The sequence below is a fragment of the Elephantulus edwardii genome, unplaced genomic scaffold, assembly GCF_000299155.1.
Source record: "Elephantulus edwardii isolate Elephantulus edwardi_28Jun2011 unplaced genomic scaffold, EleEdw1.0 scaffold00184, whole genome shotgun sequence".
Lineage (NCBI taxonomy): Eukaryota > Metazoa > Chordata > Mammalia > Macroscelidea > Macroscelididae > Elephantulus > Elephantulus edwardii.
In genome coordinates this window covers 3,829,222-3,847,209 of record NW_006399934.1, presented here as the reverse complement: position 1 = coordinate 3,847,209, position 17,988 = coordinate 3,829,222, and the positions used below count along the sequence as shown (strand labels likewise).

The 17,988-nt window shown below is 40.4% G+C and overlaps 1 protein-coding gene across 1 annotated transcript; it reads left to right on the top strand.

The window, feature by feature from the left end:
- The first annotated feature begins 1,219 nt into the window (after positions 1-1,219).
- On the top strand, positions 1,220-16,628 carry LOC102875462 (tripartite motif-containing protein 26-like). Its single transcript, XM_006896227.1, has 7 exons — positions 1,220-1,660; positions 7,193-7,288; positions 7,457-7,687; positions 9,938-9,960; positions 14,521-14,636; positions 15,240-15,272; positions 15,934-16,628. The coding sequence occupies exons 1-7, from the start codon at positions 1,220-1,222 to the stop codon at positions 16,626-16,628; spliced, it is 1,635 nt and encodes a 544-aa protein (XP_006896289.1).
- The last annotated feature ends 1,360 nt before the right edge of the window (positions 16,629-17,988 follow it).

Genomic DNA, 17,988 nt, shown 5'->3' with positions numbered 1-17,988 from the left:
TTGATTTTTTGATAGATGTTATCATCTGCATTGATTGTGGATCAAAGTAAAATTAAATCCTTGACTCTAATCTTTTCTCCATCTATCATACTTAATAGGGATTTTATTTTGAAGATAGAGTATAATTTGGTATTGTTTTTATTAATTCATGTAGCACTCTCTGTTTTTAATGGATATGCTTAAACAGTTCACATTTAATGTAACAACAAAATCAGTGTATTATACATAATAGAGAGTAAATATGATTTAATGAAATGTACGTCTTACTGTGTGTGCATGTGTGTGTACATTAAATTGTATACAAATACCTATCTTACTGTGGCTCATGGTAATAAAAATTGTCCAAAAAGAAATTTCTTTAGACCAAGATGATGAGATTTCCTATAGTATAAAAAATAGGCCTGGTGAGTTCTGGTGGCCTAGTGGCAAGAAGCTGCATTGCAATCCCAGAGGTAAGTGGTTCGAATCCACCAGATGCTCGTCTGGAGGAGAGACAATCTTCTCCTGTACCAGTCCGATCCGATTTGACGGTACACACAAAAAAATAAAAATTTTTTAAAATAGGCCTATAATTGAGTTATACCCTTGTTTTTTTTCAAATGAGTTTTAATATACAACCCTAAATTTTTAAAAATTCTTAATTTCTCCTCCCATGCTATAATCACTGGATAATGCAGATGGCTACTGTGCTCTCAGCTGTGTAGTTTGAGTTTGTCCAGAGGCTTCTCAGAAAACGGAGATGGGGGAAGAATCAGTCATTGAAAACTCTCATGGATTACCATGAGTTGAAATTAACTAGATAGCAACTAGTAACTATGGAATTATTTGCAGCAAGTATTTTCTACTGAACTAAGTGCTAGGATGCAAATTCCATAGAATTTGTATTTCTCTGGAATAACAACAACAAAATAATAACAATCCTCTGGAGTTCCTCAAATAGATATACTCATGCCCTCTGAAATGCTGTTAACAACAGTGTTAGCTGCCTGAAATTTTACATCCATCAACTCTATAATCTAGAACCTTTTCTTATTATTGTTCTGGAAGGAACTTTGGATTTGAGGCAAAACTATGAAACCAGTTTGAACACAAAAATTGTTTTCTCATAGGTTTCATTTTGAAGTTTGTTAACCTTGAGATTTTCTTTTTTCTTAATGTCATCTTAGAAAATGAGTCCTTGCATTGAGCAAAAATTCTACCGGATTTAGGAAACACTGTCATGGCTGCTGCCTCCTCGTTGAGAAACCTGGAGGAAGAAGTGCTGTGCTCCATCTGTCTTGACTACTTGAGAGACCCAGTAACCATTGACTGTGGTCACGTCTTCTGCTACCACTGCATTATTAAAGTCTGTGAATCCACCAGGCAGCCCCTGCACTGTTCTCTATGCAAGACAACCTTTAAGAAAGAGAACATCCGCCATGTGTGGCAGATGGCCAGCCTGGTGGAGAATGTCAGGAGAATGAAGTTAAATGAACAGAGACAACCCAGAGAGGAAAGATCCTCTGAGCACAAAGCAGACAATCTATGTGGGAGACACCTGGAGAAGCTCCATTACTACTGCAAGGATGACCAGCAGATACTGTGTGTGATGTGCCGGGAGTCCCGGGAGCATAGGCACCATGCTGCTGTTCTGCTTGAGAAGGCTGCACAGCCTTATCGGGTAAGAAGCCTGTTGCACCCCAGCTCTTGTTCTTATTACCAAAAATTCTACAGTACCTTATATGCTAAAGTATACATTCTTTAACCTGGTGAATCCTTGTTAAGACACTAACTTTTTTATTCACATGGGGGGAAAGACGTGTTTTTATCTTCCGTTATAGTGTCACTTATTTCCTGCTGTTGTTATGTGCCATCAAGTTGGAACCGACTCATAGTAGACTCTTCATTGAGCTTGCAGAAGCAGTGACTTGCACAAAAAGAGACTGCTTGCCTTTCTCCCAGAGAGCAGCCGGTAGATTCAAACTGCCTGACTTTGGGATGGCAGTGCAGCTCCTTACCCATAAGGCCACCAGATCTCCCTACTTAGTTGCTACTGCTTCCCCAACAGAAATTCCACAGGTGGATAACTTCATCAGACAGAAATGTATTCTCACTTTAGCAGGGTTGTTGTTGTTGTTGGGTACTATTGAATAGGGCCAGTGAGTCATACAGGAGGAGATTGTCCATCCTTCTCCCACAGAGCAGCTGATGGATTTGAACCATGTGCCTTGGGATTGCACTGGATTTTCTTACCACTAGGCCACCAGACTTTCTATCTGTGTCAGCACACAGGGAAGGTCCTTGTTTCCTTTCTGTGGGCCTGGCATCCATTGGAGATCCCCATGTGCCTTGGCCATCAGGGTATAGGAGGCTTTCAGCACAGGGATTGCGAGTCCAGTGGATACATGATCCTCCTAGCTCTTCTGTTTTGGTTGATTATGTCCTGCTGTTTCCATTATGGAAAAGGCCTTCTTTTGTTCTTAGTGGGATAAACAGTCTGAATGTAGATGTGCCTTTCTTCCTCAAAATACTTCTGAAAAACTACCATCCACCGACTTATAAAATGCCTTGCTCAACATCAGCCACACAGCATTGCCTCAGATCAGTGGACCCAGTTCACAGCGAATGAATTGTAGGAATGTGACCATGGGCACAGCATTCACTGTACCTGCCTTGTTCCCCATCATCGTGAACCACCTTGTTTGATAGAGTGGCCTTCTGTAGACATACATGTGGTAGTAGCTAGGTGATAAATACTTTGCAGGCTTGGAGTATTGTTCTTAAGGAAACTGTATATGCTCTAAACCAGCATTCAGTGAGTGGTGCTGTTTCTCCCATAGCCAGGATTCATAGGTCCAGGTACCGAGCAATGGAAATGGTCATAGCACCACTCAATGTTATCCCTAATGACTCACTTGAAAAGTTTTTGCCTCCTGTCTCCACAACACTGTGCTCTGCTTGACTAGATATGTTAGTTCGAAAAGAAGGAATATTCTCACCAGGAAACACAACCCAGATTCCATTGAACTGTAAGTTGAGAATGTCACCTAGCCACTTTAGGATCCGCAAGCCTCTGGATCAGCAGATAAGAAAGGGTGTTGCCATACTGGCTAGTATGGTTGATCCTACTCATCAAGGGACAATCTGACTGATGTTATGTAACAGAGGTAAAGAGGAGTATGTATAGAGAACAAAAAAATCCCTTAGGGCATCTCCTATTACCTGTGATTAAATTCAGTGAAGAATTATAGCAGTCTAATTCCCACATGATTGCTAATGCCACAGACCCTTGGAATGAAGGTTTGAATTATTCCACCAGGTACAGAACAACAACTAACTGAGATGGTTGCTTTAGGTAAAAGGAATGAGGAATGGGTAGTGAAAGGGAGTCATTCCAAATACCAGCTACCACTGCATGATTAGCTGCAGAAATGAGGACTATAATTGTTAGAAATATGTGTTCTTTGCATGTGTGCATACATATACACAATTTTTTTAAAAACGTCAATCTTTTAAGGATGTGTCAAAGTTAGTTGTTAGAAGCCTGGAGCTTCATGTGACACAGCTTTCAGACAAGTTTCTGGGGTGATTAATACTACCAGAAAATCATCAGAATATCTTCTTTGGTGAAAAGTCTTATCATATTTTTTGCTCCTTTTGTGATTGGGTTGAAGTGCTGGAGTGTTCTAGAAATTTTAAATATGAATCCCTTATCAGATGTCATTGCTAAATATTTTCCCAGTCTGTGGACTTACTAAATATACCATAAATTTCTAGGAGAACAGACAGATTCACCCTGGAGAGGGTGAAACTAGGCTGCCCCTGAAGCTCTGTCTGACATACATTGGGCATGTTGCAAGAAGGGACCAGTCCTTGGAGAGGAACATCAAGCTTGGGAGGGTGGAGGGACAGTGCAAGAGAAGACGGCCCTGGATGAGATGGATTCACTCATTGACTTGGGTAATGGGGGTAGCTGTGGCAGAGATAATGAGATTGGTTCAAGATAGAGCAGGGTTCAGAGCTGTTGTACATTGGGTCGCTATGAGTCGCAAGCAACCCGATGGAGCATAACAACAACAATACCCACACAAACACACACATACTAAAGCAACCCAAGTGCCCATCAACAAACAAATGGATAGAAAAACTATGATACATTCACACAATAGAAAATTATGCAGCACTGAAAAACAGTGAATGTATAAAACATTACATATGATTGAGCCTGGAAGACATTATGCTGAATGAAATAGCTTAGTCACAAAAGGACAGACACTACATAACACCACTGTTATAAAATAGGACTGACATAGAGGGTTGGGAAGAGAATAGGAAAAGAGTGGATAGATAATGAACACTGCATTGGAACAGATGAGTGGAAGAACTGTCTGGAAGGAATATATGATTAGGCATTGTATGACAACAATCTGTAATAAGAGGTACATTACAAAATGCACTGGGGAAGGGTGAATGGTGGGGTAGGGAAGAAAAGGTGCAACAATGAATGAATAATACTTTTTTTTAACCTTAGATTAGAGCTAGATTTGTTCCTTCCCCCCCGCCCCCCGATAATCTTTATAGTTTTTTGCTTAATCCCTAGGTCCCTGATCCACCTTTTGTTGTCTCTTGTATATAATGGGAAGTAAGATCTTGATTCTGGTTTCTGAAGATGATTGTCCAGTTTTGCCTGCACCATTTGTTAAAAAGACTTGTAATTTCCCCACTTAACTGATTGAGAAAGATCAATTGACCATAAATGGATGGTTTGATTTCTGGGTCCTCGATTCTATTCCATTTTTCTATGGATCTGTTGCTGTGCCAGTGTTGTGTTGTCTTGATTACTGTGGCTGTGTAGTAGGTTTTAAGATCAAGGAGTGTGATGCCTCCTACTTTTTTTTCAGTAGTTTTTTTGCTTATTTGGGATCTCTTTCCTTTCCTGATAAAATTGGAAATTGCTTGTTTCATCTCCTTGAAGAAAAGCATTGGTACTGCATTGAACTTATAGATTGATTTTGGTAGAATTGTAATTTTCACAATCTTGAGTTTCCTGGAGAGTGTATTGAATATACCATGGACTGCTAGGAGAATAAACAGGTTTGTCCTAGGAGAGGGTGAAATCAGGCTGCTCCTTGTAGACAAGGATTCTGAAGCTTCATCTGACATACATTGGGCATGTTGCAAGGAGGGACCAGTCGTTGGAGAGGGACGTCATGCATGGGAGAGGGTAGAAGGACATCGCAGGAGAGGAAGACCCTCGATGAGATGGATTGATTCAATGACTGGGGTAATGGGGGTAGGTGTGTCAGAGACGGTAAGATTGGCACATAATAGAACAGGGTTCAGAGATTTTATACATAGGGTTGCTACGAGTTGCCAGTTGCAAGTGACTCAATGGCACATAACAACAGCATCCTCCATGAGCATGATATATTCTACCATTTATCTATATCTCTTCTTTTTTCCCTCATAGTAGTGTTTTATAATTTTGTTTACATAGATCGTTTATATTTGTAGCTGACAAAAATAGCCAACACATACATAAAGGAATGCTCAAAATCACTAGCTATTGGAGAGGTATAAATCAGAAAAATAGTGTGATGATATCTTTTTACTACAGCAACAACAGGTTTTAACAGGTTGGCAGAGTTTAACAGGTTAGTAAAGTTGGACAAGGATACAGACATTGGAACTGTCTTACACTGCTGGTGAGAATGTAAAATGGTATGACTATTATGGCAACCAGGAAGGCAGTCTGGTGCTTCCCTAAAAAGTAAAAGATAGAAATACTATATGATCCAGCCATCCTATTATTGGGAATATACCCTAAAGAAATCAATCAGAGGGGCAACATGAACAGATAGGTGCACACTCATGTTTATTTCAGCACTCTTCACAATAGCAAATAGAAAGAAGCAGCCCAAGTTCTCATCAACAAATAAATGGATAGAGAAATTGTGGTACATTTATACTATGAGTATTACACAGCATTGAAAAAACAGTGAACTTATGAAATGCCACATAATATGGATGATTCTGGAAGACATTATGCTGAATGAAATACCTCAATCACAAAAGGACAAATACTATTTAAAACCACTGTCATATAAAATTGTTAGAGGGGATGAAGGGAGAGTTAGAGTATAGAAAAAGAGTAATTTTTGGACTGCAATAGGTAAAAGGAAGTTCAATCTGAAATAAATAGATAAGTAGCTATTACATATATTGCTATTAATAATCTGGCACAAGGGTAGGGCGTGGAAACCAGAGAGGTGGGGAAGGTATACAACAAGGCTTTGCTTTAAAAGTAAAAAGTTAATTGCAACAATCAATGGTTATTAATGCCTATGAATGATTTTTGTAAAACTAATGTGTTTGTAAACTTTTGCCTTTCACTAAAATAAAAAACAAATAAAAAAGAATACAAGAGAGCAACACATTTCATAGAATAATCAACCATGTAAGATCACTGGGGCAGCATTGCCTAGAGACAAAGCTCAGAGGGCAGAAAATGATACAAAAGAAGAATGAATAGAGAGATTCGGAAACACAAGAAGGATAAGGGAAGAGTGCTGTTATAATATGGGGATTGTAATCCGGTTATAACAGGAATTGTTGAATTGAAAAGCCAATTTGCTCTGTAAGTTATCACTCAAATGACTATAAAAAAGAAACCACAAAAACTATACAATGAGTCTTAGCAGTTGTAATAAATTATTTTATCGCATTTCTTACAAATTACTCTGAGACACTGTGTTTCTGTTGACACGGTGCCTGACACAGTGGGCTCTTGTGTGTCAGGAAGCGTGAGGATGGCGCAGGATAGAACACGGTTCAGATCTCTTGTTCCAAGGGCCACTATGAATCATAATCGACTCGACAACACCGAACAACAACAACATCAAAGAAGAAAATATTTCATATGACAAGTGAAAGAAATTTGCTCTGTGGTGCCATGATTAAATATTAGTTGCTCACAGAAACATTAGCAGTTTAAACCTACGCAGTGGTTCCACGACAGAAAAGATCTGTGATCTGCTCCCATAAACATCCTAACCCAAGAAACACTGCAGAGCAGGTCTGCTCTGCCACAAAAAATCAGAATTACTCAATGGTACAGGGACCAAGGCTTCTGATTCACTCTGGGATCACTCTTTTTTCTGGTTGAAGGCATTTTTATCCTGTTCTTGGAAACTATCCATGTTTATTTCTATAGAGTAAAATTCTAAACCACCTGAAGATTCTGAAGGGAGATAAGGACCGGATTCAGAATTTCCAGTGTACAGGAGAAAATGAGATTCAAGCCCTGCTGGTGAGAGTTCTGTGTGAATGCTCTATGTACGTGTGTGTTGTAAGGAGGGGAGGGAAATAAGGGAGAGGAGGGGATTCATGTTCTGCACTTACCCTCAGATCTCACAAATATTCCAGAGTTTCTCATCTCTCAGAAGAAATAACATTTCTTTTTCTCCATTTACTGTAGACAAAATTTCAAAACCATAGACAAGACATCATGTCAATGTTTGAACAAGGTCATCAGTTCTTAAGAGAAAGGGAGCGGTACTTGTTGGAGTGGCTGGAGGGGCTAGAGCAAGAAGTTACCGAAGGGAAGAGTAAGTGTAATACCAAGGGCTCTGAGGAAGTCAGCAGGCTTGGGGGCCTGATTTCTGAGTTGGAGAAGAAAGCTGAGCAATCCGCTCTTGAACTTTTGCAGGTGAGAGACCAACTAAACTGAATCTGAGTCCTCATGTTCCAGGTTGCACCAAAACCCCTCTTCAGTCTTCACCCTGAAACCCACAGCGTCCCTTTTCAGCAGGAAGTAGCTAAGAGAATACGCCATCCCCTTTTCCTTATGACTCAGGGTGAAGTCTCTCTCAGGGAGGAGTGATAGGGAATGGCAAAGGACACACTGACAAAGGAGATTAATCAGAACTGGCTTTGACAAGCACTGTGGCATTTGGACAAGAACAAACTGGGAGGAGGGTAGAGAGAATAGTGCAACAATGAATGAATGGAAACCCAAAATCTCTGTAAATGTTTATGAAAGTTAATAAAATATAATTATAGGAAAAAAGACCACACACACAAAAAAACCCACAAAAACCCAAAATCCAAAAAAAAAAACCTCTTCAGCAGGAGAAGGAGACAAGGAGCTGGAGAGAAATTTTTTTTTAGTTATTCCATAAGTTAATCAGCCAACAAAAAAGTTTTAAGCTTCAAATTGCACTGAGCAGAAGACTATAATATGTATGTTGTTGTTACTTACTATCAAGTCGGAACCAGCTTCATAACTGACCCTCCAGTGGGTTTTCAGAGGCAGTAAATTGCATGAGAGAAGATGGCCCTTTTTTTCCCCTGCTTAATGTGTATTGTTGTTGTTGTTATGAGGTCTCAATGAGTCGAGTACGACTCACAACAACCCTGTGAACAAAAGATCTGAACCCTGTTCTATAGACCATACAAAATAATAGTAAAATATATACCTTTATAATTACAACAAATAATCAAGATTAAATTTTGTAGTCAGGATGGAGATCCAGAAATTTTGTAAAGTCTGGAGTTTAATCAGTGAAGGCTTCATAAAGATGAGGGTCTTGACGAAAGTACAAAGATGTGGCATTGGCCTTGAGGAAGGCCTATTTTAAACCAAAGCTTCAGCAAAAAGGAGTTGAATATTTGGTGGAATGAAGGAGGAAACGAAAGAAGGTATTGGTTGGAATGAGAGAAATGAATGTGGTAATACATTTGGTGTATGTGTGGACAAGCATACCACTGTAGGTGGTGGGCTGGAAGGAAGAGGATGTAGATATACAATAGGGCAAACTACCTTCTAGAACAGTCAATTTATGTGAGAAAGAAGTTAAAGAGAACATGAGATGGGGCTCACTGAGGAGAGATCTTCCAAGGCAGACTCTTATCTGATTGACAGTAAGATTCTTACAGTTAATTATGTAGAGATATAGAGAAATGTAATCATTTAGAAAGATTAATCTGTCAATTGTATAGATTGTGCTGAAGGAAAGAGTAAAGAGGAAGAAGGATCCTGCTAAATAATCTGCTAAAAGACTCTTAGGAATGAAAAGATGAGATGTTTTGAGACTATAAACAGAAATAATATGGGATGAATATTTTGAAAAATGAGTCAATGTGATTTTTCAAATTATCTTCTTGTGGCCTTATTTTCTCAGATATAAAAATAAGAAAGATATTTCACATATTATTTGATCTCAGAAGTTGGTACTATGAAGAATTAAAAAAGCCTGTTTCAATATCGGCATGAATGTAATTTAATGTGTGTTATTTTATCATGGGAGAAGGATGGGCAGTCCCTTCCCTTGAGATTTACTGTCTCTGAAAACCTGCTGGAGGGTCAGCTATGGGTGAGTTCTGACTTGATGGCACATAGCTACAACAACAGGAATTTAATAATAAAAGCAAGGCCCATCTTTTTTCTTTTTACCCTTTGGAAAAAGGTTAAGCACTATCCACATTATTGTTAACATGACTTCTTAGCACTATCACATTGCTGTGGCAGTCCAGAAGGAAGTTTGGAAGTTTTAGGTGGTAATTATATTATGATTCTTCTTACTCACAGGTAGTCAAAAGGGGCTTTTATGTGGCCAAAGAAATAAAAATGAGGAGAGAAAATTTCTTTCTATATGTGGCAAGCATGAGCTGGGTCTAATGGGCTGGAGAATGGATAGTGGAGGAATGGAGAAAGGATGTAAGTCAAGGATGGTTTCCTGGAGGAGATAGCATAAAACCAGATACAGAAAAGAAGGGAGAAGCATGCATCCCAAAAATTGACACCACAGTGAAAGCAGAGTAGGTCAGACCCATCAAAATAATTCTCTGTGCATTTCTGTTGTGTTCTCATTCCCCAAAGACCCTAAAGTAGGCAATGGTGACAATAACTCTTAGAACTCTTATTTCCATGACAGTGTTTATGTTCTCTTCTTTCTAGAGTCCAGATGACATAATAAGCAAGTAAGTGCTTCTTTCTTCTTTTCTTACGGTATTCCTTCATTTTTTGGTTTGCCTGGGTTTTCGGGGGGTTTTTTAGTAACAGAAACTCCTCCTTCCTTTTTGGTTCTCTTAAATCTCTTTGTCTGGTTTGAAGAAGAAGAACTTGGTCTTACTTGCCCTTCCTCATGATGAGGGAAGGGAAGCCTTAATACTGTGGCTTCTCAAAGAAATCTTTATTACCAGCCCTCTCTCATGAATACTTATACCAAAACCAAAAGCCCACTGGTCTCTGCTGGAGAAGGAGGGCCAATCTCCTGTACCAGTCAGATCTGATTTGACGGTACACACCCAAAAATAGTAATATTTTAAAAAACCCAGAGGCTGCACCACACATGCCATGGCTTCGTCTCTGAGACACCCGGCAGCTCCCAGAGACTGGAAAAGACAGTCAGAAAGGAACGTACAGCATCCATAAACCAGACACCCCAAGGAATCAGGAACAGCCAGCTCCTCTCACAAAGCAACAAGGAGCTGCCACCACCGTGTACTGTGCAGCCTCCCCGGAACTGGAGGGCCTGGGAGGGATGTACTTCAACAACTGCTGTCGCTGTGTGTCCTCGTCGGAAGCTCAGAGCGAGGACATGGCCCGGGCCCTGTGGGAGCTCAGTGAGAGGCTGGTCCAGGAGCGGCTCGGGAGCCAGTCCGGCTAAGATAAGAGGGGACTCCCCAAAGAAATAGCACACACACTGCCCCCCACCAAGTAGTGTGCATGCCTAACTGCCAACCCTAAAACACCCCCCCACCCCCTGGGCACAGCTCAGCCAAGACAACCAGCAGTCACAACTGAAGTCCCATGGGAGCCAGGGCATTCTAGGGAGAAAAGGGCCATGTCTCTTTTCTGGGGTCAGAGGAGACAGTGGAACCTAGGGTGGCCTGGGGGTGTTGCCTCTGCTCCTGGAAGACACACACAAGTCATCCTGGCCCCTGTTTAGGAACCTAGCATTCCCTGTCCCTCCCAGCCACCACCAGCCAGGTGACCCCAGAGCGAAATGTCTCTTAGGGTGAATGTTCAGTCTTCATTCCTGCATGGATCTGGGAGATGATCCCTGTGTTCACCCTGACAGAATCTGAATGGGCTTGGAGATGGCCAGGGAGAGAGCTCTGAGCCTCACTCCAGCCAGCCAAGATGATTGGGAAACGGGGTTGGGCAGGGCCAGCCATCCACTCCTTCACCAAAGCTGTAAAAGAATGTCTTGAGCGATACCAGCAAATACCTTCCTGATATCACTCCCTCCTCGGTGCTTTGCAGGAAAGGTGACAGCTCACCCTTAATGTAGAGGATCTTGGGGGGAGTGGAGGCTACCATATTGTTCTGTTTAATACTTCATTCACAGTCTGAAGAAGTAACCTGTTGTCTGGAGGTCTCGCATCTGTCCTGCTTCCTTCTGTCCCTCCCAACTTATGCTTAAATAAAAGAGCATGCTTGATATAAAAAAAAACAACAACCCAAACTCACTGGTATTGAGTAATTTCTGATTTGTGGTGGCCACCCGCTGGGAAGAACACAGTAGACTTGATACCTTTAAATTGCAACTGCCAAAAGAATGAGCAAATCTGTCTTAGAAGATGTAGCAAAAAGAAAGAAATAAAGCCCTTGTTATTTTCTTACTAAAAAAAAAGAAGAAGATATGCAGGCAGAGTGTTCCTTAGAAGGAAGGATGGTGAAAGCATCTCACATACGTTGAACATGTTATCAGGAAGGGCTAATCCTTGCAAAAAGACTTCATGCTTGGAAAAGTAGAGAATCAGCAAAGGAGAGGAAGACCGTCAATGAAACAGATTGGCGTAGTGACAAGAACAAGGCGTTAAAGTGCAGCACAGATTGTGAAGGTGGTGTAGGGTCAGGCAGGCTTTCATTCTGTTGTTTATAGGGTCATTGTGAGTTGAAGCTGACTTGAAGGCATTTAACAACAAACTTAATGGGAAGAGACTGCTCCTTCTTTCTCCTATGGAGCAGCTGATGGGTTGGAACTGACGACTTTTTAGTTAGCAGCTCACAACTTAATCTATTGTGACACTGGCCTCCTTCATGAACTTACAAAAAAAAAAATCCTAACCCGCTGCCCTTAAGTTGTTTCTGACTCTTATCAATCTTCCATCAAATTTATGAGGCTAAAATCTTTCTGAGAAAGACACCAATCTTTCTCCTTTAGAGAAGCTGGTGGATTTGAACTGCCCATCTTCCAGTTAGCAGTGTGATATATTAAACACTAAGCTGTCTCTATTCCTTCTCTTATTAGAATCCAAAGGTGGATGATGAGCATATGGTAGCTTAAATTATAGTAGGCCATCTATTTTGAAAATACCACACTGTTACATTAGACTGTTATAATGAGATGGGAGAGTTCTTGGAATCTGTATCTTAGCCCATACTCTGAAACTTCCTATTATACTTACTTTTACTTGCCCAATCCTTTTGCCTCTTCTCAGTTTTTAATAATAATTTGAAACTTCATTCCATGTTATGATACCCCTCCCACCATATAGGGTATGTTTCCTCTACTTTAGTAATTATATCTAACTCACATTCATTTACTATATTATTATGGTTATGTTATTATTGTTGTTAAGTGCTGTCAAGTCAACAACAGCTCGTAGCGACCTGATGAACAACGCCACTGAACCCTGCCCTATCCTGAGCCAACCTCACCATCTCTGACATACCCACAATCGCCATGTCAGACCATTTCATCCAGGGCTTCCCTCTCCTGCACTGACCCTCTGTCCTCCAAGTATGATGTCCTTCTCCAAGGACCAATCTCTCCTAGCAAAATGTCTAAAGTATATGAGAGAGAGTTTCAAAAGCCTTGCCTCCAAGGATCAACCTGGTTTCACCTTCTCCAGGACAGGACAAACCTATTTGTTCTCCTGCCAGTCCATGGTATATTCAGTACTCTTCTCCAGCACAACTCAAAGCCATCAATACTCATTTTGTCATCCTTAGGCATTGTTCAACTCACAGAGACACAGAAGAAATTCACTTTTAGTTTACTAGTTTAATGATGTGTTTCTGTTTCTTGTTTACCTTAAATTGAAAGCCTCATTTTATAGAATGGAGTTTCTGATTTGCTGTGGACTTGACCATGAAACAATTCCCAGCCAGTTTTCTTTCTACTACCTTGCTAGCATTCAACCTATTGAGTACATTTTTTGCCCCAATTTGTTTCCATTGCCTGAGTGCTAATTGTTGTTGTTATGTGCCATCCAGTCACTTGCAACTCTTAGCAACCCTATGTACAAAAGCCCTAAACCCTGTTCAGTCCTGTGCCAATCTCACTGTCGCTGACACACCCACCCCAATTACACTCAGGCACTGAATCAATCCACCTCATAGAGGGTCTTCCCCTCATGCGCTGTCCCTCCACCCTCCCAAGCATGATGTCCCTCTCCAAGGACCTGTCCCTCCTTGCAACATGTCCGAAGTATGTCAAATGAAGCCTCAGAATCCTTGCCTCCAAGGAGAAGCCTGGTTTAACCCTCTCCTAGAAGAACCTGTTCATTTTCTTAGCAGTCATGGTACATTCAATACTCTTCTCCGGCACCAGAGCTCAAAGGCATCAATTCTCCTTCTATCCTCCCTAGTCACTGTCCAGCTCTCTGATGCATAGCACGTGATTGCAAAGACCATGGCCTATATCAGGCACACCTTAGTCTCCAGAGTGATACCATTTCTCTTCAGTACCCTGAAGAGGTCCCTAACAGTGCTAGTAGAAATAAAATTTATTTCTGTAAGTTTATCTGTACTTTTTTAAAAAAGCCTCATTTTAATTTTTATTCTTTTGGTATAGATTCTCAATTTTTTTCATAAGTTATGTCAGTAGTAGCATGTTTCTGAGATCTTCTGCAACAGAAAATTACTTCTTTTCTTTCTAATCACCTTGGTGGTATAATGGGTTACGTATTGGACTGCTAACCAACAGATTTGGACTCACTAGTCACTTCATGGTAGAAGGATGTGGCAGGCTGCTTCATTTAAGATTTACAGCCTTGGAAATGTCATGGTCACCATAAGTTGGAATCTACCAGATATTCTGGTTTTTGTCTAAGTGATATATTGGTGAGTAGAAAATACTTGGAAGACCCTAAATGGTGCAAATGGCACTTAAGAAAGGTGGCAGTTTGAACCTCAAGTGCCTCATGAAACAGACCTATCATTTGCTTCTGAAAAGTCCCAGCCTTGGAAACTGTGTGGAGCAGTTCTGTTCTGCAAACAGGGTGTGATGATTCATAATTGACTCAATGCTAATAAATAACAGACAATACTTGAATGGTAGCTTTTATTCTCAAAAGTCTGTATGTCTTGTTCTTTGACCCTAATGTTGAAACTGAACATTTGCAAGTGCTGCTTTCATGCTCTTCTTTTGGCCTTTCACTGGTCAGTGTGCGTGTGTGTGTGTGTGCGTGTGTGCGTGTGTGTGTGCGCGCGCGCGCGCGCGCGCACACACATGTGTAAGTACTTAGTTACAGTGGTGAATTCATACTTTTTTTTTCTTTACTTCCTACTCTGACTACTCTCTCTAGATATCCCCGGAAGAAGTTCTGGATTGAAAAACCTATAAGTCGAACAATAAAAAAACGAACAGAAGAATTTTCAGATAAATTGCTTTCATTAGAGAAAGGACTCAGAGGATTCCATGGTAAACAAATAGTTGTAGGAAGGGATTCTTGGTCTTAAGAGCTTTGCTTTCTTTTTTTCCTATGATGATTCTTTTTTATTCTGACCTAAGCTTCCCAGAGTTCTTGCTCCTGTGCATATAATTCATATGCAGATACATTGGGGTGAGGATGTAAGCAGGTCCAGGTAAAATTTGGAAAACTTTCCAGGTGACAGTCTATGAAAGTTATTCAGCAAAGGTAAAATTATAATCAAAAGGTCCGAGTTAAAATATACTTTGTACTTAAAGATGAGGCAAAAGAATATTAGGAGAATGATCCTCAAAGAGATCACTTTGATAAGAAAATCGTATGATTTAGGACTAGGAATTTAGGACTTAAACAGAGAATATGCCCTATCATTCTTGTCAACGAAGGCTAAGTCCGTCTGGCAGATGTTGTCATGGATCCTTGAATGAACCATATCAGAATGGACAATTCTGCATGTCTCCTGTAGTGATTGCTCTATTTGCCTTTAGTTTTCAGAGGGCCCCTCTGTTTTAAAGTTGAATTGTTCACCAGCAAGAGAGTTTGTCCTAGAAAGATGTGGCGATAAATCACACTGTCTTTTTTTTCTTTCATTCTAGGAAAACTGATGAGGGAACTGGAATATAAAACAAGTAAGTGTCTGCAAAGGATGCTCTACTGATATTTATCTCAAAGTAAACTTTCCCACCCCAAATTTCAGCTTTTCCTTGAAACTCCTTTACTTATACATTAGCTCTTTAGCTAGAAAATCTTTTATGATGGCTAGTCTATCCCAAGAGAGCTCTAAGGGCAGAGTCCAGAAGTAGCTGCACTACTAGTCCCAATGTAGCACTGGTCTGGTAATTTAAGTCCACCAGTGGCTACTCTGGAAAAACACTCACAGTCTCTTCCCATTTGACTTAGAACCTAGAAAGCTGCTGAAGGGTCAGTTTTCAGTCAGTTCCAACTTGACAGCAGTGAGTATATTGAATTGGATGAATCTACTTCTCCTGAGCCTTTAGATTTCAAAGTTACAACTTGCCCCTAATTTCCCCCAACTATAATTCTCCCAGTCCCCCCTCTATCTTTCACCCCCACAAGTCCTATCATTTTGACTGTGTCCCTGAATTTATGATCTATCCATTTTCTCTTTGTGTTTTGGAAGTTAATAGTGGCATAAGCACAAAGGCTAATACAGTCTCTGTCCTGGTCCCAAGAAGTATCTTCCACTAATGTTAGAAGGGCTCTAGACCATTGGATTAACTCTCTTGAAATCTTCTATGATGTCACACCTTAATCCCTTTGTCCCCACAGTGAGGATCATTCTGAATACCCAGACAGCCAATGGCTACCTCTCAGTGTCTGCAAATGGGAAGAGTGTGATATTCACAGGCTTGTGGATGAACAAATACCAACATGGTCAGCGATTTGATCCTGAGCCTGGTGTACTGGGCAGTAAGGGCTTCACCTGGGGCAAAGTGTACTGGGAAGTGAAAGTGGATAGAATATGGTGGGAAGCAGAGGAAGAAGAAGAAGAAGCAGTGAAATACAGGGATGCAGCCAGAAGTGTGCTTAACAGTAACTATTTTGGTGAATTCATGGGCATTACGGATGGATATCATTTTACTGGATATAGAAATGAGAATGAAGAGTTAGAGGAGGGATGGTCACAGGAAAATGGAATATGGCCCAAATTCGGCTTGGTGGGAGTGGCAAGAGAGTCTGTGGTGAGAAGGGGATTTCTCAACTTCACCCCAGAGGAGGGCTTCTGGACTCTGCAACTGTCTTCAGCTGGAGTCTATGTATGTGCTAGCCCTGAGCCTTTTCAGATCTTGTCCTACTGTCCAAGGCAGATTGGAGTGGCTCTGGATTATCAGGGGGGAAAAGTAACTTTTACCAATGCCAGAACCCAGGAGTTTATCTATGAATTTTCATCTCCCTTTACTGGGAGAATTTTCCCTTTCCTGTGGCTTAATTGCATGAGATCCAGGCTCACACTGAGACCCTGACGGAAGACATTATGGTCATAATCCTAAATTATTTTATTTATCCCTTATTCCTCTACATCATTCCCAACTCTCTAACTTAATTAACTCTTCTTTTGGATTCTGAGTCCCCTTGACTGACTGGAGCAGTGTGGTTTGTAGTCAGGAGTCCTCTCTGCTTTATCTCTAAGATGAGAAGAATACTTACTTACTCTGCTTTATCTACCATGGAACGTTTCAAATGTCATCAAAGTATCTATTAAAATTAGTGCTATTACTGATTTCATTTTCTGTTTCTTTGATTTGGTGCTTTGTCATAGAGACAAATGTTTGAAATATTAGAAAGGTGTGAAATGTCATCCAAGTGCCTATTAAAATTAGTCCTATAATTAATTATTACCTCCTATTTCTTTGATTTGGTGCTTTGTCACAGAGACACACAAATTTGGTGCTCTCTGTCACAGAGACAAATGCCTGACGGTGACTACATCCTAAGATCACACCACCACCACTGATGGTAATTGATTACAACATCCATATTCATTTCTAAAGCACTTTCCCTGTCAGACAGTTTCTTCTGATGTCTTTCTAATCAATGGGGGAAACATTTCATGGCAATTCTTGCCTGGCTAAGCATTTGATATTTACATATTTTGAGATTAGAGATACTTGGAGTATTAACTATTCCTACTATATCCTTTTAATATAGTATTCAGTATTCTTTTAATATATAAATATATATCTTTAAATATAGTATACTATATCCTTTAAATATAGTAATTAAATATACAGGGTTGGGGTTTTTCATTGGTTTGCTTACAAAGTTCATATACATCGTGTTTAACACTATTCTTCATTCACATTGTGTTTCATACAATCATTCACATACATTATGTTTTAAAAAATTAATTACCATTGGACCTTGCCCATCATTACCCTGTCTTTCTTTTCACCCTGATTCTTCCTATTTTCTTCCCCCCCTCCCTCCACCCACCAAACTCTGCAACCCTGTGGTTTCACCCCTACCCACCCTTACCTCTCTACTCCCACCCTTCCCCCCTTTATTTCCCATACATTAATCTACAGTTTTTATGAAAAGGAAGGAGGAAGTCTTGTGATGTTCAGACATACATGTTTTTAGAGATCAGCTGATCTTTAAGTAAGCAGTGTGAACTGAGTTTGATAATGTGTAAATATTTAATTAGGTTAAATTAATAATCCTAGTAATAAGTAATAGAAGTGACTGGCTAAATTCCAAGAAGAGAGCTATATTAAACAATGCTGTCATTACTGGGGCATGTAGAACACCATGAAGGACTGAAACCTGTTGACCCTTTTGCACATTCTGGAGGCTCCGTGAAGAGTAGAGGGGTCAGTGTAAGAG

Coding starts and splice junctions, on each gene's coding strand:
- LOC102875462 (XM_006896227.1), top strand. CDS start 1,220: ATGGCTGCTGCCTCCTCGTTGAGAAACCTGGAGGAAGAAGTGCTGTGC. Junction 7,289..7,456: donor ATGAGATTCAAGCCCTGCTG/GTGAGAGTTCTG, acceptor CATTTACTGTAG/ACAAAATTTCAAAACCATAG. Junction 7,688..9,937: donor CCGCTCTTGAACTTTTGCAG/GTGAGAGACCAA, acceptor TCTTCTTTCTAG/AGTCCAGATGACATAATAAG.